The 26,039-nt window shown below is 39.0% G+C and overlaps 1 protein-coding gene across 2 annotated transcripts in view; it reads left to right on the top strand.

Moving 5' to 3' along the window:
• Positions 1–24,556, top strand: part of otoa.L (otoancorin L homeolog) — a 53,124-nt gene extending 28,568 nt beyond the window's left edge. For both annotated transcript variants that reach the window (XM_041576806.1, XM_018236910.2), the window contains 17 exons: positions 73–288; positions 1,211–1,378; positions 4,083–4,223; positions 6,720–6,775; positions 8,447–8,564; positions 9,810–9,883; positions 10,911–11,043; positions 11,267–11,457; positions 12,920–13,013; positions 13,953–14,082; positions 16,138–16,325; positions 16,868–17,023; positions 18,377–18,519; positions 20,394–20,530; positions 20,786–20,883; positions 22,603–22,801; positions 23,744–24,556. In XM_041576806.1, the coding sequence (XP_041432740.1) occupies positions 73–288; positions 1,211–1,378; positions 4,083–4,223; positions 6,720–6,775; positions 8,447–8,564; positions 9,810–9,883; positions 10,911–11,043; positions 11,267–11,457; positions 12,920–13,013; positions 13,953–14,082; positions 16,138–16,325; positions 16,868–17,023; positions 18,377–18,519; positions 20,394–20,530; positions 20,786–20,883; positions 22,603–22,801; positions 23,744–23,832 (2,331 nt within the window). In that variant the 3' untranslated portion in view covers positions 23,833–24,556. The remainder of the gene's footprint in view (positions 1–72; positions 289–1,210; positions 1,379–4,082; positions 4,224–6,719; positions 6,776–8,446; positions 8,565–9,809; positions 9,884–10,910; positions 11,044–11,266; positions 11,458–12,919; positions 13,014–13,952; positions 14,083–16,137; positions 16,326–16,867; positions 17,024–18,376; positions 18,520–20,393; positions 20,531–20,785; positions 20,884–22,602; positions 22,802–23,743) is intronic.
• The last annotated feature ends 1,483 nt before the right edge of the window (positions 24,557–26,039 follow it).

Raw genomic sequence — 26,039 nt, 5'->3', positions numbered from 1 at the left:
ATTCTACACATGTTTTGTGGAACCATTGTCCATCAAGTATTAATACAGATATAATATTTCAACTTTCCACAGTTGAAATCTCAATTTCTGCAAATAGCCACATTGAATCAGACATTGAATGAAAGCCTTGGCTCCCTCTCGGACGCTGTGGTTGGACTAACCCTTTCCCAGCTGGAGTCACTTTCCTCAGAAGCTGTGCAAGGGGCTATCCTAACGCTTCAGCAGGTCTCAGGATGGACAAAAAGCCAGATCATGATACTGGCTGGAAAGTATCTCCATTCAGAAAAGGTAAGGCAGATATAAGAGGAACAGTGTCATTTATTTAACTTTTGTGGTAAAAATCTAGCAAATTCAACAATCTTTTTTTTTTGCACCTTAACAATTTATTCCAGCAAGGAAAAACTGAATCTTTAATCCTCACTTGAAATTTCTAACAGGAATTAATGAGCCAGAAAAGTGGTGAAACTAGATATTACTGGGCCCCACAGCAAATTATTTTTCAGGCCCCCAAAATGTTAAGAGATTGACCTGTTTTACCAATATTGGTTAATGGGGAAACAACTGCCAGAAAATCCCTCTGATTCCCTAGTTAAATATTATTTAAATATAAAAATATTAAATATAAGAACATTTTTTTACTATGTTTTGAAAATTAGTGAAATAGAAATGAACTCAGTTTTGATGTTTGATGAAGAGGACCAATGGTGCAACTAGATATTACTGGGCCCTGAAGCAAATTATTTTTCAGGCCCCCAAAATGTCTAGAAGTTGATGTGGTTTATCAATTTTTATTGAAATTCAATATGAATTAGGGCCTCATGGGGTTCCCTACTACTCCTGGGCTCCCTGCAGCCGCAGGGTCTGCTTCCTCTGTAGTTACGCTCCCCGAATAGGACCTTGTTTACTATATTACCTTAATTAAAAAAACATCAAAGACAAAGCAATGCTGTCAACAAGCAAAGTAATAATATCTAACATTGTTTATTACCTTAGTTATAAAAAAAACTTATATATCAGCCATTCATAGTTCCAAGAATATCAAATGAATGTTTTACACAAATCTTACTCTAAATGACCTTCAAGCTGGTCTTCCAATCTAGAAAAGCAAATCAACAGTAATAGCATGTGTAATAGCATGTGTTGGAGACATCCAAAGAGGGAAACCATTGAATGCATTGATTACTAAACACCCTTTATGTATTTGGAAAAGGTGTTAACATTTTCCAATATCAGCCAGTTGGGAGAACTAGTTTCAGGAATCGGTGCACAATCTTTCTATGACATGAACTCACGGGACCTGTTAACTGCTCTGAAAGTCGGACTTACCCAACATGCATCAGGCCTATCACCAGCACAGCAAGAAGCAATTCTAAGTAAGGTAAATATGATAAACTGTATAATACATGTGCTGTTTTTTTTTGAAGCTAAAGGGGTAGTTTACTTAAATTCAAGTAACTTTTAGTACGGTGTAAAAATCAATATTCGGAGACAATCTGCACTTGGTCTTAATTTTTTTATTTTTTATGGTTTTTAAATTATTTACCTTTGTGTTAGCAGCTCTCCAGATTGGTATTTCAGCAGCTATCTGGTTGCTACAGTCCAAATTACCCTAGCAACCAGGCAGTGTTTGAACGAGAAATGGGAACATGAATAGGAGAGGGCCTCCATGGAAAGATGGTGATAAAATGAACAACAATGATAAACATATAGCTTTAGAGAGCAATAGTTTTTGGCTGCCAAGGTCAGTGAGCCCCCCCCTCCATTTGAAAACTGGAAAAAGGCAAAAGAGAAAGGCAAATAGTGCAAATGACAATCTGAAATGAACACGCACTCCTGGAGCCAACCAGACATGATAAAACTTGACTTTATCGTGTTTTTAGTAGCTAAAACAATAGGTCCTAAAGCGTTTTGTATCTAGCGATACCCATGATTATGTATCTCTATATACGTAATAATTGTTTTAGCTACTTGGAATAAAATAAAGTTTTATCTTGACCAGTTGGCTTCTGGAGTGCGTGTTCACTTCAGATTGTTATTGATATTTCTCCCTAAGCTACGGGTTCGGAGCGCTGCACTCGAGCCACCAGACGCTATCGGTGAGTGTGGTACATTTATTGCCTAATACTTACACACATTGTCGACGTGTGGAGGTCGAGCCTGGACACTACAGACCTGGGGTTTTTACACCCAGGTCTACTTTCACTCTGGTGAGCCACACTTTGAATAACCTTAATTTTCACTGCTGGTATTGAGCCGCAATTTTCCATTTTTTATGTGCAAATAATGCAAACACTATAAAAAAAAACAATTAAAAGCAGTTGCAAATTTGCTGAGAATAGTGCATTCTATAACATACTAAAAAAATCACCCCTTTAAAGACGAACTATACCCTCATTTAGAGTCTACATTCAATTTATTTAATATATTTTATGTTTTTTCAGAACTACAGTACAGGTATGGGATCTGTTATCCGGAAACCCGTTATCCAGAAAGCTCTGCATAACGAAAAGGCCGTCTTCCATAGACTCCATTTTAGCTAAATATTCCAAATGTTTTAAATGATTTTCTTTTTTTCTGTAATAATAAAACAGTACCTTGTACTTGAGCCCAACTAAGATATAATTAATCCTTATAATAAATCCTATTGGGCGTATGTAATGTTTAAATAGTTTTCTGGTAGACTTAAGGTATTAAGGTATTTTACGGAAAGATCCATTATCCGGAAAACACCAGGTCCCAAGCATTCTGGATAACAGGTCCCATGTCTGTATTCTGTATCAAATTCATCTCCTAAAAGAAGCAATCTCCACTAAGCTGTCAATACGCACTAGGGATGCACCTAATCATCTATTTTGGATTCGGCTGTACCCCCGAATCCTTTGCGAAAGATTCGGCCAAATACCGAACCCAATCCGAACCCTAATTTGCATATGCAAATTAGGGGTCGGAAGGGGAAAACATTTTGACTTCCTTGTTTTGTGACAAAAAGTCACACGATTTCCCTCCCCACCCCTAATTTGCGATTTGGATTCGGTTCAGCCGGGCAGAAGGATTCGGCCGAATCTGAATCCTGCTGAAAAAGGCAGAATCCTGAACCGAATCCTGGATTCGATGCATCCCTAATATGAACCCTTGGGCCTTGCACATGGGGTGTAGTCTACGGTGGAAGAGAAGCACCATATGGCCTGTATTTTAGTTAAGTAGGTTGTTCTCCTTTAGATAAACTTTTAGTATGACATAGAGAGTGATAATCTGACACAATTTATAAATTTTTTACTATTTGTGGAGTTATTTAGCTTAGAGTCAGAAGAAAGCAAATAATTAAAAAACTATAAAAAAATAAATAATGAAAACTAAATGAAAAGTTGCTTAGACCTATCCATTCTATAACATACTAAAAGTTAACTGAAATGTGAACTACCCCTTTATATGTCACTAATGGTAACATTTGGGCAGATAAACCGCCAGGAGAGAATACTTCCCGTGTGCCTTAGGGTAGTGATAAATGCTAATTTCAGATAAACATTGTCCTCTTAGGTGAAGATTATCAGAAGACCTGAAAATCCAGAATTTGCAATCAGTGCAGCAATTTGCATTTATTAAAGGTGTCTCTGATTTTAACTGCTGTGGTTTGGTTCTGCGATAATCAAAGCACCCATGTGTGCTGACAAATGCTTTCCAGTCATGTGAATAGGGAACATGCTGTGTGTGGCAGATGCATCTTTCAGATGGTGGGTATCACTAGGGAACCTGTAAGTCAGTGGTTGTGGAGGGACCATTTCCTATTCAGATGAATATAAACTCACTATAGTTCTTGACAGGACTTTGGAGACCCTAAAAAAATGTATGTGCTAATATACAAATAAATAGACAGAAATGAAACTTGTTATGAAAGTATCCATTTAATTGAGGCTTGGATTCTAGTTAAAGCTTTTAGCTAAGCTGAAATAACCCCGCTTTTATCCTTCTCCATGCGCAGTACCTGCTATTTTTATTCAAGAACAATAGTGTGGCAGTAATTTCATGCGTTGCACTGACACCCGTCAGATGTCACCACCGAGTTCTATTTTTCTTCTAATTAGGTGCTGTCCTCTGGAGGTTTTCAGGCAGTCGCATCAGACATGAATGGAGTCTTCTTTAAAGAAGTGTCTCTCTCACATCTATTAGCACAAGGAGAGATGGATGTGACAGTTGTGAAGGATAAAGAGATGAGGAAAAGCCAGGTAATTATGTGTTTAAACCAGATGCCCTTGAGCAAAAAAAGATTCACTCCTGCTGGAATTAGACTGTGCAACTGGCAAGCCATGTATCCTGGTGCTTCAGATGAAATGTCTCATGCAGAGAGAGAGCTGTGAACATGTGGAATTCTCTCGCTGAATCAGTGGTACAGGCTGATACATTAGATAGATTTAAGAAGGGGTTGGATGGCTTTTTAGCAAGTGAGAGAATACAGGGTTATAAAAGATAGCTCATAGTACAAGTTGATCCAGGGACTAGTCCGATTGCCATTTTGGAGTCAGGAAGGAATTTTTTCCCCCTCTGAAGCAAATTGGAGAGGCTTCAAATGTTTTTGTTTTTTTTTGCCTTCCCCTGGATCAACTGGCAGTTAGGCAGGTTAAAATAGAGTTCATGGACGTGTGTCTTTTTTCAACCTAACTTACTAAGTCACTATATTGTTCATTGTTCCCTTCGCCTGAGATGTATAAGAATGTTGAGACAGCTGTAAATTACAAACTACAGTGAACAGATGGGAGAAATGTAGATTTCCCCAGCAGAACTTTCTCCACAAACATCAATATTTCATTGTAGTTTGTGACTCAAACAGGGGATCCTTCTGGAGTAAAAATCATGAAGGACAATGGAAAGCCTTTTATTGATATAATCCCAAACAATAATTTCACTCTCCTCCCATTACTTTTTTCTAAGCTCACATTTTCAAGTACAGTGCAATATTATAGTCAGCCTACCTAGAGCTGGCACCAGGTGACGGCCATGTCCATCGACGTGACCAATGCCGGCCAAACTAGATGATCATTGGTTCATGTGTGAGCCTGGTACCATTGAGCACTTCTCAGAAAACCTTGTAAATGAGAGTTTTCATATACTTCTACTTCTATGCATTCTGTCCTTTCAATACAAATGCATAGCTTAAAGGGATCCTGTTATCGGAAAACATGTTTTTTTTTTCAAAACAACAGTTAATAGTGCTACTCCAGCAGAATTCTGCACTGAAATCCATTTCTCAAAAGAGCAAACAGATTTTTTTATATTCAATTTTGAAATCTGACATGGGGCTAGACATTTTGTCAATTTCCCAGCTGCCCCTGGTCATGTGACTTGTGCTTGCACTTTAGGAGAGACATGCTTTCTGGCAGGCTGCTGTTTTTCCTTCTCAATGTAACTGAATGTGTCTCAGTGGGACATGGGTTTTTACTATTGAGTGTTCTTCTTAGATCTACCAGGCAGCTGTTATCTTGTGTTAGGGAGCTGCTATCTGGTTACCTTCCCATTGTTCTTTTGTTTGGCAGCTGGGGGAGAAAAGGGAGGGGGTGATATCACACCAACTTGCAGTACAGCAGTAAAGAGTGAATGAAGTTTATCAGAGCACAAGTCACATGACTTGGGGCAGCTGGGAAATTGACAAAATGACTAGCCCCATGTCAGATTTCAAAATTGAATATAAAAAAATCTGTTTGCTCTTTTGAGAAATTGATTTCAGCGCAAAATTCTGCTGGAGCAGCACTATTAACTGATTCATTTTGAAAAAAATGTTTTTTCCCATGACAGTATCCCTTTAAGAAACTCCTTAATTATTCCTGATGATAGCAAGGACAATTATCAACATTATATTCAGTCCACCCTGAGCTGTCAACGGGTGATGGCCATGTCCACCAATGTGACCAGTGCTGCCAAACTAGATTGGCTGTTGGTCCATCTATTGGTTCTGCTATTTTAGCACCTATTTTAGCACCTATGGAAATCCTTTTTTTTAGCTTCTTCATATGCTTCTAAAATGCATGATGATAATATTGAAATTCATCTGAGAACTGAGGCCATAGTTTATGGGATTACCCAATGATTCATAATCACTACAATACTATTAGAGGGTTGATTATGACATAGATATAAAAAGATATGAGATCTATTATTCAGAATTCTTTGGACCTAAGATTACCGGATAGTTTTTTTTCCGCATAATTTGATAACAACACCTTAATTCTACTAAAAAAAAAAAAATAAGCATATAGACCAAATAGGATAATTTTGCCATCAATGTTCACTCTGTGTGGGATGACCTTCTCATGATTCCAAGCTTTCTGGATATTTGGTTTTCTGCATAAGAGATTGCATATTTTGAGTATATGCAAACTGGTCAACACATACAACAAGTTTTTTTTTCATAAATGTGGATGAATAATTTGATTCCCAGAATGTAATAGTGCCAAATAAAGCACTGTGCTTGAAATTCTGTTTCTAGGTCATGAAATATTTCAATTTACTAAATGGCCTCAGAGAAGCTCAAGCAGACATTACAATTACAGGGAATAAATCAGTCATTTCTTCTGATGAAATTGAGGTTTTCACTTTTAGAGCAATAAACAGGCCTTTTGAGTGGAATATGTGCTGACCCAGGGACAGCTTTGTCATTTACAGTGAAGGTCCCTTATTATTTTCTCATTTCTGTTCCAGCAATTTTGAAATATAATTTTCTCTTTTAGGCTCTGGTTGCTTATGAAAAGCTTTCTCATAAGATGCCACTGACAGATCTACTAAGGTAAAGTGGGAGTTGCTAGTTATCGATAGACTAGATAGATGCTTGACAGGAACAATGTGTTAATAATCCTTTCAGAAACAAATCTGAGATGGTACAATATCAGCATTCACCAAAGCTCAGTGAGATTCAACATTTTATTGTTTTATTGGAAATTCACTTTTTTGGCACTACGTTAAAGGGGTAGCTTACAATAAAATGAACATTTGGTATGATGTAGACCGTGATATTATGTTTTTTAAATTTTGTGTGGGCTTTAAATTAAATGACCTGTTATTCAGCGCCTCACCAATGTGGAATAACATCAGATTAGTGATGTGTGAGCCGGCTGAAAAACTTGTGGGACCCACAGGTCAGGTGGTTTCTGCCTGACTCCTGTACAATATTGCCAAGTTGCAGGCAGGTTCAGGTTGAGCTCTTCCTTCCACTCTCCCACGCTTTACTGTGCTGGCCTCAACCTCCGGTCGGTGATTTTTATAGACCTGCGTGCCTCGTCCCTTCCATGATGTCAGAGAAAGATGAGGCAGGTCTATAAATAAGGAGGTGTGTTGGTTAAGGTTCGGGGCAGGTGGTGATGGGGCAGGTTAGGGTTGGGTCGACCCACACATCACTACCTAGATGTCTGCTTATTAAGGTCCAATTTACCCTAGCAACCAGGCAGTGGTTGAATGACAGATTTCAGCAGTGATCCCCAACCAGTGGCTCATGAGCAACATGTTGCTCACCAACCTCTTGGATGTTGCTCCTAGTGGCCTCAAGGCAGGTGCTCATTCCTGGCTTGGAGGCAACTCTTGGTTGCATAAAAACAAGTTTTCTGACAAATAGAGACTCTAGTAGTCTGCCAGTCCACATGAGGCTGCCTTAGCCAATCAGAACCCTTATTTGGCAACCATAGGAACTTTTTGAATGCTTGTGTTACTCCCCAATACTTTTTAGATTTGCATGCAGCTCATGGGTACAAAAGGCTGGGGACCCCTGGATAAGTGGATGCAAAGGAGAGGTCCTGAACAGATAGATAAGTAATAAATAGTAACAATAAAAATATAGCCTCGCAGAGCAAATTTGTTTTGTTACTTCTACTCCAGTTGTTGGCCATTGACTTCCAACAACTAGAGGAGAAGAAGGGAAATATTTAAAAAAGAGGAAAGGTAAAATCACTGGGGTTGCCATATTGTTAACCACTGCTAGGTGATTCTAGTTGCATACCTGCTACCCCAGGCTGGCATTTTGTTCAGTGTCCCAGGCATCCCTGTGCAACCCTTGGTTAGTGCATGTGTGGTATAGACAACATTTGGGTTCAGTACTGTGCATTTGCCTAGCTTGAGAAGTTGTAGGAGATGCCTGGGACACAGGAACAAGACGGTGGTGTGGTGCTCCTTAAACAGTACATTGGGCCAGTGAAAGAGGAGCACAAGTCTGGGGTAGCTGATAATCAACTAGATATACTAAGAACTTTGCACCCCCCAGTGATTTTACCCTTCATTCTTTAAAAATAAAAAATGTCAGCCTGTATCCCTATCAACCCGATATCACCCACCTCAAGGAGAGAAACTTTTCAATGCGTTTATTTCACATATAAAGTGCTTCTGACCCTAACTTCTCTGGTTCTATAATGTATAAGTTTTGTTTTGTTTCCAGCAGTGAGTGTTCTTTTGTAATACCATCCTTTTCCAGTACAGGGCAGCTGGTGAAAGGACTCACTTGTGAGCATATTGACAGCATGGACAAGCCAAGTTTTCTGAACCATTACAAGCTCTTAGAGAACAGTCTCTCACTGCTTACTCCTTATCAGGTAATGTGTTCTCTTCTTACCATGGCTTGCAGTTTATGGATGTAACATTTACTTACTGCAGGGGGGCAGGCAGAAAAAAGTCTGATAATTATTATCTGTCAGTTTCTCCCATTGCTCCTAGACACTACTGCTGAAGTGTCAAGCAGAGATATGTCAGCACTTGTCAGCGGTTGTACAACTATCTGGCATATTCTGATTGGCTGTATCTTACATTCTTCCTAGGAGAGGCCAACATTATCGTCAAATTGATGAATTAGTCCTGGGGCTATCCGGTATATATCCGGAGCCTTCTTCATTGGTGACTAATTTGCAGCAATGTCAAAAATAGCATAATGGTTGCAGCTATGGACCAAGAATAATTCTAATAAAAATTTATTGTAGGCTTTTTCTGTGGACATTTGAGAATAAAAAAATATATTTTTCTTTCACATTGTAGACTTTAATAATTGAAAGAATAATACAAATAATATCCCTTGCAAGGATGGAAGGCATAGATTTTATTTGTGGGAAGGAACCAATGAGTATTTTCTAGATCGTGATACCCAACCATTGGCTTTTAAGCAACATGTTGCCCACCAACCCCTTGTATGTTGCTCCCAGTGGTCTCAAAGCTGGTGCTTATTTTTGGAGGCAAGTTTTGGTTGCATAAAAACCAGTTATACTGCCAAACAGAGCCTCCTTTATACTGCTTGTCCACATAGGGGCTACCAAATAGCCAATCACAGCCCTTATTTGACACCCCCCATTAACTTTTTTTGTGTAACTACCCAACTGTTTTTACAATGAATGTGGCTCACAGTAAAAAAAAGTTTGGGAACCTCTGTTCTAGATCAATATTACTCAGTGTTCAGTCCCTTCCCCGTTCCACAAGAAACAGAACAGATCACATTTCTATCTTCAATTCATACATCTACTTGTGTATGCTGCTCCATGTCCATTTTGGAAGAAAGCAACATTTGCTTTTCATTAGTGTCTGCTATTAGTTATTAAGATCAATGGCTGCTTCTCTTATACGTCTATCCTAACAGAGGTGCAACAGGGGGGTAAAGATAAATTATAGGTGCTTCTGGGCGAGTAGGTCTGTAGGAAGCATACTTTACAACTGTGTTCCCCAAGCATGTGAGGTAAGGTAGTTGGTTTGGGAATCTATGGGCAGTGCTAAATATCCATTCTGCAGAATTAACTGCACAAATAATAAAAACAAAGACATCAACTCAAGGTCACGAGGATGTGCTTCCTTTTTAGATACACTGTTTGGCGTGGAAATATTGGAAGGTTTCAGAGGCAACCATCCCGGTTTTTCTTCTGGCTGTCCTTCCGTAAGTTGGTATCATGAATTTGTTCACATTAAAAGTGGTCATTGGAGGCCGCTACCCCAGTTGTGTTTATGCAGATTTTCACGTTGCACGTAAAACAACATTCATTAGAGGTACTTGCATCAAACTTAGCTCTTTGCATTTCCATATAGTTCAGCTTGGTGAAGCTCAGTCCCTTGCTGCTTCCCGTTATGAATCGAGTGCACCTATTGACCCAGAGGAACCCTGGTGTTACCACTCTAGGGCTATCTCAGTGCTGTGTATCAATAGACACATCAGTCATGTGACTTAAGAATCTGACACAGTGCCACTTTTATGTCAAACACTGGAAATGATGCTAACTGGACTCACATCCAAGTTACGTTAAAGTGCGAGAGCAATAGCATTCATTTTTACATGTTGGGTGCAATTGCATCAGACACAACACCTCTTGCGACTGCAACCACAGTCTAGGAAAAAAAGCTGCATTTTGGATTTAAAGGATGGCAGTTGTGTTCGACACAGCACTTTGTGGACTTAATGTCCCCAAAAACAGGGATAATTACAACGTACACTACACAGTCAGAAACATCTTTGCAAGACTAAGACTGTTCACATGCTCAGTGTGGTCTGGGCTGCTTAGGGATCGTCATAAACAAAGCTGCTTGAGTTCTGCATGGCTGGGAAGTAAGGTGGGGGCTCCCCCTGCTGTTCATAAGTATGATTGTTTCCCTGCTCAGCAGTTAGGGACCATCTGACAATTACTATCCGCATCAGTTAATGAAGGGAAAATTTCACTGCATACAGTCAGGTTTCTTATAAAAATGGTACACATTTTTTAATAAAGTATATTGGAGATAGGTTTCTTTTTCATTAAAGAAAGTAAAAATGGGATTTTATTTTTTCGCCTTTTACATGCCCTTTAAATAAAAAAAGGGATCATTTACAGAAGTGAAATGTAAAAGGGAAAGCAAGCTATGATGTGCATGCTATATAAGTATGCCAAATTAACATAGCATAATTCATATTTTCACATCTGTTAAACTTTCAGGTCAGAGCGCTTTGCATCGTATTCCATTCCTTGTGGGTCTCTTTTAATTAGTCTTGGAAAGGCTGAACTCAGTTATTTGGTGTTAAATGCAAGCAAAAAGGAAAGGATAATGAACAAAGTGGATCAGTGCTTGGTAAGTGTTTTATTCAGCAAATCCCTAGGGAGATCATACTCATGCATTTTTGAAAGTAAGTAATAAAGATCTAACGTGTCGCCCAGTCACGTTACTGATGTGATTTGTAATTTTTGGTTTGTTTTTGGATGGACTTACTTTAATAGAAAGAGTGAGTAAGTCTTCTTGACTTGTACTACTCTGCAAATGAGTCTCAGTCCTCCTGTACATTACTATTTTTCAGAATAGTTCCCTTGCCGATGCTTATCAGCTGGACATGATTGGAAACCTCATTTGTCACTTGTCCCCAAAGATAATCAAGAGTGGCATATCCACAGATGTCATTGCAGCGGCTATAAATCATCTGAAATCCTGTCGGAATCTCAGTCCAAGTCAAAACACAGAAATTAAATACCGACTTATAGAGCTTTATGGGTATGTGGTTACATTGAACTTTTTACCTTGGACACAAGCTCACTATCTATCTATCTATCTATCTATCTATCTATCTATCTATCTATCTATCTATCTATCATCTATCTATCTATCTTTTTAGCAATCATCTAATTATCTAATCTATCAGTCTATCATCTTTCTATCTGTCTATCATCTATGTATCCAAGTTGATGTCATACATGTACCCTGTGTATCACTTGTAGAATAAATATCATAATGAAACCAGACATCTGGTTACTTTGGGTCAGTTCTGTCTTTTTAGCAATCTATTTATCTAATCTATCATCTATCAATCTCATCTCTATCCTATCTAGTCTGCTAGCTAAAAAGCAATCCTTTGTTCACCTCCAAATTTGCCAAGCCAATACAATACAGTACACCACAATATTATACTATAATAAACAATTGTAAACAAGTAAACAGTTGCAACCCGTGCCAACATGTAGATCTTAAGAAGCATGGATATTCTGGATAACCTTGTCCCTAATTTAAGTGATTTACAACAATTACAAGTAATTTACTACATGCAAGGAGGCTACATGTTTTTACACTTGGACCCTGTCCTGCACACAGAGACCTGGCCCCACCCTCCTCGATTAAAGCAGGGCCTCTGTATTCATGAGGTGTAGAGGGGCTGATCCCTGCACTTCTGGAACTTATGAGAGGTACTGACATGAATCTTAACTCTCAATTGCTTTTCGGGAGCTACTTGCAGGGAACCAACAAGAACATAACATTTGTAATCCATTAGTTTTAATATTATACCCCACATTCTGTTCATGGTGGTCCAAACCACCCCCCACAGGCCCATCAGTTTATGGCTTCTTAAAGCAGCCCCTCTGGCATTTACCAGAATCTATAGGCTGGGCCTGCTATTGACCCATGTCTTGGGATAAAATAATGGCATTTGTTATCAATATTGGATGCCAATTGTCAATGGCTTTTAAGGAGCTACAGCAGTGAATGGAGCACAAAATGAACTTTAGAATTTATTATTTTTAATTGTATACTCCACATTTCCTGTATTTACATACAGACACAGTTGATAACTTTCTGAAAATGGGATTGTGTGGTGAACACAGAAATATGTACAGAAATTGGCTGGCAACTCCAAGTCAACAGACTATTGGTCCATGTTTTGGGATAAAACCATGGCCTCTGTTATCAATATCTAATTGGGGCTTGTACATATATTGATCAGGAAGCCTGTCAGGGAAATATCACACTGGGCCATTGATTTGCTCCTCATCCAATGAGTCAATGACCCATCTCCAATATAATCCAATCACTGGAACAGTGTTAGATAGATTATACAGGCAATTTTACAGGTGTAAGTACTAACACAACCTATATACTGTCTTTCTATACTTTCTCGCTAAGTGCCTGACATATCATCTTAACCCAACTTCCACAACTTTAGTTTGATGTTTGTTTTGCACAGACATCCATCCAACTGGACTTCGGAAACTGTGCAGGATATGGCACCATTCTGGAATCTCCTTTCAAAGGATGAGTTCCTGGATATTCTTAAAAAGGTATTAATCTGAATTCTTGTGTAGGTGGCAGCAGGCCAAGTCTTATCATATCCATTAGTGATCAAACCTCTAAATTAGGTTCCTACTATAAATTATTGTGGCAACCTTTATAAAAACCCAGTCCTCTGTCCTTGGGTTTGAGTGAATTTTCAATTCAACTGTTATTAAAAAACAGTCTTTTTTCTGTGGAAACTTGCTGACGTTGATAGACTTTCAAGATCAGATGATGTTTATAGAGAGAGAGAGAGAGCGCTAAAATACTAATTGCTCCTATGTGATTTTTATTTGCATGACTACATCAGTGATATAGCAGATGGTATGGAAGGAAAAGCTTGGTTTTTTGCTGAATATACAAAGGCCTCCAAGTATATTTACAAATATAGTATAGCTTCCAGTTGTTTCCATAAGTATTACATGGTGGAGCTAATTTATCTCTGCCATGTGTGCAAGTGCTAATGGCAGTGCTTAAAGGTTCAAAACTGCATCCCTTAGGGCCCATGCATATAGCACCTCTGCCCAGACTAAAGTTCAATGCAAGGTGCAATGGGCAGCGTTTTTGGGTGCAACGGTGCATGTATCTATGATGCGCATTCCAGGGGACAGACCAGAGCCAGAATTAGGGGTAGGCAGAAGAGGCACATATCTAGGGCACAAAGGTGTGGGGGCACCAAGACCATATGCATGTACTTCTGCTGACTCTAACCTTTAATTTTTGATTAAAATTGTTTATTGTAGATTGTTTTTTTGGTTCTCGTGTAAACACAAAATGGTTGTTTCTACCCCATTATTTTATTGTACATTTTTTAACACAGGAATTGTTCAGGCTCAGCCAAGGGTAGCTAGACGGTAAATGCCATGACTCGGTCATTTCGGAAAATGCCACATTAATCTGATACGTGGCACGTGTGACCTTTTGTCTCTTTTTCATTTTCTGAAAAGTTCCAGAATACAGTATTGCAGATGGTATCGGAGCCGCCAGGAATTCCTCTCAGCGAGGGAATTTTATCAGTTGTATTTGATGCCGTTCGTTTACTCGGTGTAAATGTCTCAGTAGCCAATCACACTGCAGGTAAATGCTTTTATCCTAACTCATTGCCTCTCTCTCCCTGAATGTCATAGTGGCAACATTTCTTTAATTCTCTTGAATTGTCAAAAGCCCCATTGTTTGATTTGGCTCAGACAACTGCCTTTCAAATACCCAGCAGCCTCCCTTTTTAGATGGAAAAGTAAATTGTACTGAATTTATCTGCCTTTTATAATGATACAGACAAATGTGATATATTTTGAATTCAAATGTTTATTATCTATTATGAGTATAAATGTACTTTTATAGTTATTTTCAACTTAACAATGACTAATCAATGCAATTTAATTTTCAATGACATACGTCCTTTGTAGACATTGTAGTCTTTTTTTTTAGTTTTCTGGGTCATGTGCATACAGTGTCAAAACTTCATCTTGCACATTATGGGATCACATAGGATTAATGCTGGAAGGCCTTGCACCTACTGCTTGAAATTAAATTTTTCGTTCAGTCCCCCTCTTTGAGGTTCAAAATTTATTTAGGATCCCCTAAATGCATAAAAAAGTTACACAGCTATGAAGATATGGGGCTTATCAACCATGCAGCCGTTGACCCAAGAATATCTAATACAGTAAATTGATTTTCAGCCAAAATCTGGGGTGAACATATTGGTGGGGTGAACATATTGGTGGTGTGCACCATCTGATATCTGGGGTGATGTGCTGTGTAGAGTAACGTTTGTAGCTTGGAGTATTTTATGGCTCTTGCACCCTTTCCTAAATTTGTATAAAGGGAGTGCCCTCCATTAATTGCTGTTTTCTGTGAACATATTGGTCTTTCCAAATAGTCTGGGAATTATGCTTGAAAGGCTGATGTAATAATAGACATAAAGTTGTCATATACCTGTAATCTTGTAACAAGGTGGCTGAAGCTCTGACCAAATGTTGTACCACATAAGGGAGCTGGAAACCAAAAATCAGAAAGACCACTGTCCTTGGGTCACTTTCATTATGAGAAAATTAACTGGATGTCAGTGGCATTTCTTTGAAGTGCCAACCCCCCACAAAAAAATCTTTGGGGGTAGCGGCGGGTGCTCAGAGACCCCCTCCCACCAGCCTACTGTGTGCTACTCACAGCATAAATGTGAGCAGGCAGCAAAGAGTCGGGGAGTGGGAACCACCATGCATCCAGGTCCCATTGTACCCCAGGCCCTCTTGCAACCACAGGGTCTGCCGTATGGTAGTTATTCCACTACCAGATGTAATAGTTTTGGATTGAAACCATATTTTTGGTTGAGATTCAATTTGATGAGAAATACTTATTTCCTAGATTAATTCTGAATTTCATCATAGACTTGAGTTTTTAAGCGATTAAGGATGTGATTATTTTTTTTACTGAAATGTGGCCCAAACAATGAGAACATGTGAATACCTTAGTTGTCCATCCAAACTCTGCCTTGAATTAATGTCAAAGAACTCAGCTCTTCATAGCAGCTATGTTAATCACTATACCTCCTGACACGTTCACTCTAACATTCTTGATCAGCATTCTATTTGAATGGTCAGACCTAACCTCTGATTATCTGTTATGGGCTATCGGATTAAGGCAAAGTTTGCCAATATTTTCTTTATGTTTTTCACTTTTTGTAATTTAGCCATAGTACATATTGTATATATGGGTATATGGTAAATGACCAGCCTAGACAAGTTACACAGTGTAGTTGGACTGAAAATAACACAAGCCCAATAAATTCAACACATTCCAAAATAAAAGTGCAATATGCAGAGTGCAGAATTCCAGTATCATTGTGAGTGCTTAATAAATAGTGTTCACCCTGTACTTTGCATCAGAACAGGCTGGATTGGTGCATTGGTGCATGTTTAGAAGTTAAATACCTTTGTGAAAGTGTCCAAGCAAGTGTATGCTATTTTGCATCCATTTTACCAAGTTGCACTTGCACTTTACTCATTTACATGTTGTTCCACAGGAAGGTAAACATATATATCCAAGGCAAAGTTATATAAGTTAGGTAAACACAACTCACTGTATTTCAAATGATGATGCTGTGTAAGAATTTACCATATTCTGTTCCGTTGGCAGATTGCACAGGTATAATGGGTCCCTCAGCTGATGACATCATGAGGCTAATGGATGCCAATGCCTTTTGGTCTTCTGCAGAGTTGCAGTGTATTGACATAGACACCTTCACAAAAATAGTGCACATACTTGGGGCTATACAAAGCTTTAATGAGTCTCAGCTGTCAGTACTAAAGGAAAAAGCCAAAGAGGTACTATAACAACTTTGTGTCATGAACTGGCATCATTTCAACATGAGTGCGTTTAAGGGGTAATTTCTTCCACAAAGCACTGTAGTGGGGAGATTTCTATTGGTTATGGTTTCAACTCTTCTAATATATGCTTAGGTAATTGCAACGTACCTTTTATATACACGTGTGTTGTGCATTGTGCTTCCATTCCCTTAAACCCCATCACACTTGCAGTTGCCATTGCACTATTGTGTTTCTTGGTACCATAATATACAGTATATCTATATATGGGACACTTTTTTACTGTATGTTTGCTAGACTGGTAGACTGTTATGTGCAGTTCCCAACATGAATTTAAAAAAAAGCAATACTCATTGGTTCCAATGGGTCACATTGCTAGTGAAACGAAAAACAAATTTTAATGCAGAAATATCAAATCCTGCATATGGTGTATATTAGAATTTCACAAGCGCAAGGGTGGCTGGAGGATTGTGCATGTTGCATTCACACGGAATTAAACTGTTCTGTGATTGTAGAATAATAACCCTAGTCTTCTTTATAAGGCCTGGGGTGACCTGCCATCTTGGAAAAGCTATCATATCACCTCCCTTGGACACATTGCCACAGCACTCAGCAAGCAAGAAATTGATGAGCTTGATTTAAGTAACATAGATGCAGTGTCAGCTCTTGGTCAGCAAGCTGAATGGTCCTCTGTACAGGTAGGTTGGAAGTTGATATTTAAGTATCTGATATCAACACAAAGGAAAAATGTTTAATCCATAGTCCAATATGGAGAAATATGGTGGACAGCCTGCCAGCTTGAAATTGTTACTGTCAAACACAATTTATCTTTTCATAACTGGTTTTGTTAGAACATTAAAAGGTTATACTTTAATGGATATTGAGGCAACAGCAAAACCATTGGAGAATCAATGATATCTATGTTGGATAACATTCAACTGATCACATCTGAACAAATATCTACTGCTCCATATAATCAGAGCCATGAATGACTAAAAGCTAGACTCTGCAAAAACATGTGGGGCAAAACCCTAAAAACAGAACATGGAAATTCAATGAGGATTGTATTTCCAGGCATAAAGCATAAAGGAAAATAATGTGCTGTGTGTAAGTCACTAGTTCACAAAAGGTGATGTGGGGTCCAGGGTAGTGATGTGGGGGTTGACCTGAAACCTGCGGTGACCTGCAGGTTATCCACCAGTTTGGCGGGTTTGGGTTGAAATTAGGCCAACTACTGCGAGTTAGGTTTGACTCGGGGTTAGACTGGGATAGTACACTCCTCCACTGCTCCAGAAGATTCTATTTCTTGGAACCAGAGGGGTACACAGAATTAACTGTAGATAATTTATCTACAGAATTGAGGTATAAACAGGACTATCCATCTATGTTCAAAAAAATCACTGTTGATGATTTATATAAATCTAATTTTAATCTAACAAGATTTCTTCCTTTTTGGGGTACTTCTTATTTTTATTTTACATCCAACTTTTAATCTTTAGCCTTAATCTTTTTTTTCCTCTTTTTTTTCATATATAATTGTGTATATGAGATGTTTACAGTCTGCTGTATGTCCTATGGTATAAGTGAAACACATATATAATATATACTATACAGCAGACCCCACCACTTTGTCCAGGGCTTTTGCATGCATCTGATTGGCCAATTTGTGGCATGTTTTCATTGGTTTTTCTAGTTGTTTGCACTGTTAGGATAGGGTATTCTGTGACTTGTTTGGGGCTGCGACTGTTAGCCTATAAGTAAGTGTCCCCGTTAGTCTATGTCCTTATAAATAATTTTGTTATTTTAAAATGATTCTTACTACTGTCTGTATTTTTGAAGGTTCTTACGCTTTAGTTGTTCATTTAGCGATTACCTGTAACCCACTGACAGACTGAGACCATCTGCCATCTGTCATTTCAGTCATTAGGGCTCTCACTGAACATTATTTATTCGATTTTTTTCATATCATCGAACAGAGCTCACACACACCATTTATTGCTCTTGTTTTATTTATTTATGGCCCACTTTAATGTGAAGCTCAATTACTGCAGGTAAAGGCCATACTGCACGGGTTTCTCAATGATTCTGCAAAAGCACCAAGTGATTTGAAAAGTTACCATTTAGCAGGGCTGGCCGGAACTTTGTGTGCAGCTAATGCAAAGCAGATAGAAGAGATCCAAACTTCAGAGTTCAGGTGAGTCTGATCCTTGCATTTCATAGCACAACCATAGCTGGATGCATGAGCTGGATATAATGATGAATGCCTTTCACCCCTTTCCTCATCACTCTTCTCTTTTGGGTACTCTCATTCTTGTTTCACTTTCATTTTCCTGTCTCTCGCTATCTCTCTTTGCTCCTACACCTTAATAATATTAGTTTCCAAGCTCTTGATGTAGTAGATGGGGGACCCAGTCTGAAGTTCCAGTAGTGGCAAATGCTGTTTAACTGGCTTGAATCTTTCAGAAACTATAGCAAAGTAATTGACTGGGTTTTCATATGCAGGTGTGGAATTTATTAGCAATAAAATGTAGATTCAGGCGGCACTCGGAGTAGAATAAGAGAGCATTTATTGCAACATGCAGTGAATCCACATCGCCTGACATGTTTCGGGAAAGATTCCCTTAATCATAGGCAGAGGAAGCAGTATTGTCTAACCTGTAAGCCTATGATTAAGGGAATCTTTCCCGAAACACGTCAGGCGATGTGGATTCACTGCATGTTGCAATAAATGCTCTCTTATTTTACTCGGAGTGCGGCCTGAATCTACATTTTATTGCTATATGTACAGCTGGGGCGCTGGTGGCTGAGCACCCAGATTTAGTGTGGAACGGAGAGGAGAGGAGGAGGAATTTCTGTGACTATGGAATCTATTTCCACTCACTATGGAATCTATTATCCAGAATGCTCAGGACCTGGGAATTTACAGACAAGGCATCTTTCTGTAATTTGGATCCACATACATTAAGGGGTTATTTACTAAAATCTGGTTTTATCTAATTTTTTAAATAAAAAAAAGTGCGACCAAACTCCCATCCACAATTTTGCCTTATTTATCATTAAAATAATTGAATAAATCTCATCGGGAAAAAATACCCGAATCGTATGTTTTTGTCTAACTTTTTTCCCAAATGGCTTGATTTTTTTGGGTTTTTGTCCAAAAACCCCGAATTTTTCAGATTATAGGGATAAACCCTTCGCAAACCACAATATCTTCAAATTGGCATAGGGACATCTGCCATTGACTTATACATGACCTCAACAGGCTTGAGAAGGCGGATTTTCGAATTCAGGCTTTTTGCAGCATCGGGGTATAATAAATCACGAAAAATTTGAGGTTTTTTTTCCATAAAAAATTCGAGCCCAACCAGAAAACATCAAATTTTAGTAAATAACTCCCTATGTCTACTTCAAATAAATTTTACATGAAATAAACCCAATAGGATAGGGTTAATTATATCTTGGCTAGGATCACGTATGAGGTACTGTTTTGTTATTACAGAGAAAGAGGAATTATTTGATTAAAATGTAGTCTATGGGAGAATGACTTACCGTAATTCGGAGCTTTCAGGATAACAGATTTTTGGATAAGGTATTCCATATCTGTATCTGTAACCGGTATTGAATCACAAAGAGGACTTGACCGCAATAGGCTTTAACCTACTGTATTGTGATATCCTTTTAAATAGTTATCTGCCCCTTTTAAGAATGCAGGGAGTTCATAGTATATTAATGTACGTATAAATCTACAAAAATCTGGCAATTATAGGCGAGATGTGCCAATGGCATATCTTGTTTATATTAGTAGAAGTTATTTATGTTAAATAGTAAAACGTTTATATCATTTTCTTTGTTGAGCAGAACAGGAGAGCTATTTTTGTGCCTCTTCCAAAAAAGACATCCAGTTTTCGGCGGTTAAAAACTAAAACTGCAATACACAAATGTATGTGCCATTTTATAAATTCGGTTCCTTGTTAGTATAGTCTCAGATGGGGTGTGACCTATAAACACAGATCATTTGTATGAGTAGAGAAACATTTCTGCACTGTATCTCTCATTTTTCTCTTACAGAGATGTTATTTCAAGGATCGGCTCGCTGCCTTGTGAGATGAGCGTTCTGCAGGCTTTCAAAAATAAGGCAGAAGTGGTTTATGGGAAATCTGATCAGTGGAGCCATTTTATTATAAATGATATTGGGCTCATAGCAGGTAACTCATTGTGCAGAAATGTCTGTTAGACAGAAAAGAGTGTTCTGAATAGCTCCTGATTGCTTCTATTTAAAGAGAAAGGTCTTACATCTTGTGGAGCTACAAATACGTTCTTATAATAAAGGGCACTTAAACAGAAAGGCAATCAATCTCAGCTCTGTGTTCATACTGAGCATTATTTAGAGATGTTTGCCTTTTGTTATGTCAAAGGTGCTTGTTCTAACATTTGTCCTTTAATGGCATTCTGTCTGCTAGCTGGCTTAAGCAAGGAGGAGTTCATGGCTCTTGATCCAGGACTGATGCCCTACATCCAGCCTGAAGCAATAAAATACATACCTGAAGACATATTTCAGGTAATGTTTTCATATTTAAAAAGGTTACATGGATAAATAGAGAGCATTTTAATATTTTTTTCAATTTTACTGGTGTATAATGGAACTTGCCAAAAGCCAATTTAGGCACTAACAAAAATTAATAAAGTCACAATGAAGCAAAACAATTATTAAGTGAAGGGGCATACTCACAGTTCACCCTAGTCCATAGGTATAAATCCATAGGAAAACCAAAAATAGTTGTGAGTCGCTCCAAAAATATGGTAAAAATTACAAAAGTTTATTAAGACATGATAAATAGCAGCCTAACTATCTTTATTGATTTGCTTCAGGACTAGGTTAGCACCCCAGAAATGTTGCAGGGCCGCAACTATCAGCATCTCTCCATTAGCTGACTTTTATTTACTTTTAACTTCTGGGGCACTGAAGGTTGTCCATGTCTGTTTTAGCATTATGATATACATCAAGATAAGTTACAGTAGCACCGGATTCTCTGCCAATGAGTTATAACTGGGCAGTGTCGGACTGGCCCACTGGGATACCAGGAAAACTCCCGGTGGGTCCAGGTGTCAGGGGGCCCTTGTGCTGCTAAACATTTGGCCTATTTCCTGGTCATTTCCTATTTCTTTGAGAACAAAGAGGCTAAATAGATGGAATAATAGATTATAGTATGATAGAATAGAGACTGAGAGAATAGAGGTTGAGTGAGGAGAAGAATAATAATAGTACTGAGAGTGGGTCCCTGGTCTATGGTTCTTTGGTGGGCCCCTGGTCTAAAGTTTTTAGGATGGACCCCTTGTGTCCCAGTCCGACACTAACTAGGTGATTCCCTGTATGTAAGGGGCATGTGTTCTGCTCAGGTATTAAGGATTTGAGTACACCAGTCTAGAACAAGTCATAATATTTGGAAGTGCATCCAGTATTAATTAGAGAATGTAACAATGGTTAACTTACCAAAGTTAAGGTGATACTGATATGATACAAAATATTAATGTACATCAAAACTCACCTATAGCTCTGGTGTCAGCATCTCTTTTATGGGCGGTCTGTGTGCTCATATCCCAGACCTTTAGCTTATGGCAGGTAATGAACACACTCTTGTCTTCAGTTACGAGCTTGCACAAACTGGACATCACGTGGAAGTTGAAACAGTTAAGAAAGTAATTTATTTAAACAGTGGCGGAACAACCGGGGGAGCAGGTAGGGCCCGGGCCCGCACCCCCTCAGGGCCCCCCGGCAGTCCGCGCACCGCTTTGCGCCGCATATTTCCGGCCAGTTCCGGGTGTACGGAGGGGGGCGGGGGCCCGGCTGCGCGTCCTGCGCCAGGGCCCGCCCCCCTCTAGTTACGTTTCTGTATTTAAAGAAGAACATTTCAATATGTAGCCGTACGCGTTTCATGCCTTGTGGGCACTTAGTCATAGGCTAGGGCAATGCTGAATGCACAGTGATATTTAAATATGTAAAATATTTAAATATTTATATTTAAATATCACTGTGTGTTCAGCATTGCCCTAGCCCAAAGGCTCGAAATGCGTAAGACTGCATATTGAGAAGTATTTCTTTAAATAAATAATTTTTTTAACTGCATCAACTTTCATGTGATGTGTGGTTTGTGTCCGCTCGTAACTGAAGAAAGAGTATCACCAGTGTAGAACCCCTGGAATGGTTGGGAAGTTCTCCCGAGTGAGTCCTGCAGTTTGAACAATGGGTTTTGCCATAATTATCTCTTATTCATTGAAGGAGCTGTCACCACGACAGATTGCTCATCTTGGTCCGGAAAATGGAGCTATGGTGACAGAATCTCAGCGAGCATGTCTTAATGCTACACAGCTGCACAGCTTGAATTTGGCTCTGGATGGCATCAGAATAAAAATCCCAGTGGTTGAATCTCTACCCACTATAACTACAACGAAAGACATGTCCTCGCCTGCTTCAGAAAGTAAGTAGGTTGCTCACAGCAGTATTACATTACTCCAGTGGTAGTTTTTTGTTAGTTAACTAACTAAGCACACAAATGGATGCAAGTTGTGGTTGCAGAGGAATGGGGATGGTGTGCAGCAGGGCTGGTCCTATCAAATGTGGGGCCCAATTGGGACCATGTTGGCGGGGCCCCTAGACAAAGTGTTGCTGGCTACTGACACACCAAGTATTTAGGAAAATAAGGGCATACAGGCACAAAATAGAAAGGAAAGGGGCAGACAAGGTAACATAATAGGGGCACACAAGGTAAGAGAGAGAGGGAGGAAATAGGAGAGTGGACTGGGCCAATTAGTTTGGGGCTGGGCCGATTCAGCTTGGGAGCAGGCTTGGTTGGATTGGGGGCAGGCAGGGCCTATCAAGGTTGGAGGAAAGCTGGGCCTATGAGAGTTGGGGGCAGGCTAGACCTATGGATTTGGGGATGGACTCTCAAAATTGGGGGCAGGCCAGGCAGCATCATGTGCTGAGGGAAATATTATCTGTGCTGCCCTGTGGTGCGGGGCCCCCCAGAGGTGCGGGGCCCAATTGGCCTAAGGCCGGCCCTGGTGTGCAGGTTAGACATGGATGTACACTGTTTAGTTGTGTGCAATTGTGGGTCAAATACAACCACCTGTGGAATCAAAATGCAAAGGGATCCGTGTACTTACTGCCTGGTCAAAGCTCAGGTTCATTCTATTGTTCAAATGTATTCTTTGTCTTGTATGTCAGAACAGAAGAAGACAGTGGCACAACCTGCAAATTGATACACAGCACTACTGTAGATGAACACATATAAATGCAACCACAATTGTGTATAGCATCTTGAAGTCTGCACTTTTTTTTACACGAAGAGATCCTAAATGAACCCGGGCACTCTACTTAGCTTTAGTTATACAAGTGACTTACTGTCTTTGTTTTTCCCTAGGTACTACACTAGAAGCTGGATACTGCATCCTTCTGGCTCTTGCCTATCACCTTTTTATCTTATGGAGGTGTCATGCTTTGCCCTTTTGATACTTTTATCAAAATATTTTCATTCGTTTTACGCTGTACAGAGACATAATACAGTCATAAATAATAACTGGTCTGGTATAACCTGGTCTAATTTTGGTGTAAATGAAAAGTAGATATATTCAACCAAGTACAAAGCTGACTCACTCCTCCACTAGTCTAATGGTGGCCATATTGTAGTCACACTTTACATAAAAGCCTTACATGTGCATGGCCACCTTTCTATTGTTCTGAGGAGATATGGCTCCTCTTCATTTCTCTTTCCCATCATGGCCAATAATGCTTGATCACCCAGGATCCATGCCATACATGCTCAGATGGTCAGGCATTATGGTTGAAAGCAGAAAAATGGCCTACCAAACTGGGCATGTGTGGCCAGCTTAACTTCTCTACTGGAATGACTCATGGACTTCTAAGCTCTCCCTAGCAGATGCACCCTGATTGCTTGGACAACATCCCTAATCAACCCAAAGTCTATTACAGAGATTACAATGGTTCAACAGTTTATATAATGTGTAATTTATATATATTTTAATCTACAGATTTATACAGCCTGATAATGTATATGTAGTGCTTGGGTTTTAAGTAGGTGTTATCCCCATTAAAATAAATATATAAAACCCTGAAAGATTAGGTGACAGAAGAAAATTACAGCACTTTTTTAGCATGTGTAAACTATAAAATGGATTTATCGAAAAAAAAAATAAAAAAACAGGTTATCCACCGATTGGTGTTTCCTTACATTTAAACAAGGTTCGGCCGAATCCTTCTTCCCGGCCGAACCAAATCCTTATTTGGATATTCAAATTGTGGGCGGGGAGGGAAATCATGTAACTTAAACCCTTCCCACCTAAAGGGGTGGGCCTTTTTTAAGTTAACTTTTAGTATGTTATAGAATGGCAACTTTTCAATTGGCCTTCATTTTTTATAGTTTTTAAATTATTTTCCTTCTTGTTTTGACTCTTTCCAGCTTTCAAGTGGGAGATTTATTGTTATTGCTACTTTTTATTACTCATCTTTCTATTCAGGCCTCTCCTATTCATATTTCAATCTCTCATTCAAATCAATGCATGTTTGCTAGGGTAATATAGACCATGGCAACCCGATTGCTGAAATTGCAAACTGCAGAGCTGCTGAATAAAAAGCTAAATAATTCAAAAAACACAAATAACAAAAAATGAAAACCAACTGCAAATTGTCTCAGAATATCACTCTCTACATCATACTAAAACTGAAAAGCACCTTTAAAGGTAATCTGAACATAAGGACTTCAGGTCAAGCATCAGATCTTACAGGAGTTGATATTGTATGGAGTAAATACTTATCACCTCTCCAACTGAACACGATTGGGTCAGTTTGTGAATTGGTTCCATAATAATCTATTCACCTTGGTCCAATTCGATATTTTAAATAATGATTAGGAAGGTGAAAGTTTTTTAACTATACAATGCCCAATAGGCTGCTGGTTAGATCATGGAAGGGGCCACATCAATATTCCTTTAGTTTCTAGATGTTGCTAGATATACCCAACCATACCACAATTTGCTCTAAACATGGCCTCTTTCTGAGCATACACGCCATCTGGCAAAAGCATGACTGTCTTGCTGCACAAGAGACACTAGGCGTGAGGTCTCTGTAAGCTCTCCTCTGTACAACATAGGATTCCCCAGTACTTTATCTAATTTTCAAGTCCTAACCCATCAGAGCTTCTAAACCTCAATGCTGAAACACTGTTACATTCCTTCTGCTTCCAAACACAATCTATTCTAAATCAAACAGGTTTCATCTTCCCAAGAAACACTGTCAAAACCAAGTCCACCTAAATCACGTGAACCTCTTATACTTTTGATTGTACTTTCTGTGGGCAAGACCCTTTGTACTCTGCAGATCCTTTTTGCCACCGTTATTTAAGAATTGTAATTAAAGGGATACTGTTATGGGAAAACGTGTTTTTTTTCAAAATGCATCAGTTAATAGTGCTGCTCAAGCAGAATTCTGCACTGAAATCCATTTTCCAAAAGAGCAAACAGATGTCTTCATATTTAATTTTGAAATCTGACATGGGGCTAGACATATTGTCAGTTTTCCAGCTGCCCCCAGTCATGTGACTTGTGCTCTGATAAACTTCAGTCACTCTTTACTGCTGTACTGCAAGTTGGAGTGATATCACCCCCTCCCTTTCCCCCCCCAGCAGCCTAACAACAGAACAA

This window comes from Xenopus laevis, chromosome 9_10L, assembly GCF_017654675.1.
Source record: "Xenopus laevis strain J_2021 chromosome 9_10L, Xenopus_laevis_v10.1, whole genome shotgun sequence".
Taxonomy (NCBI): Eukaryota; Metazoa; Chordata; class Amphibia; order Anura; family Pipidae; genus Xenopus; species Xenopus laevis.
Note: the sequence above shows the minus strand (reverse complement) of the source record. Positions and strands in the feature narration are given on the sequence as shown.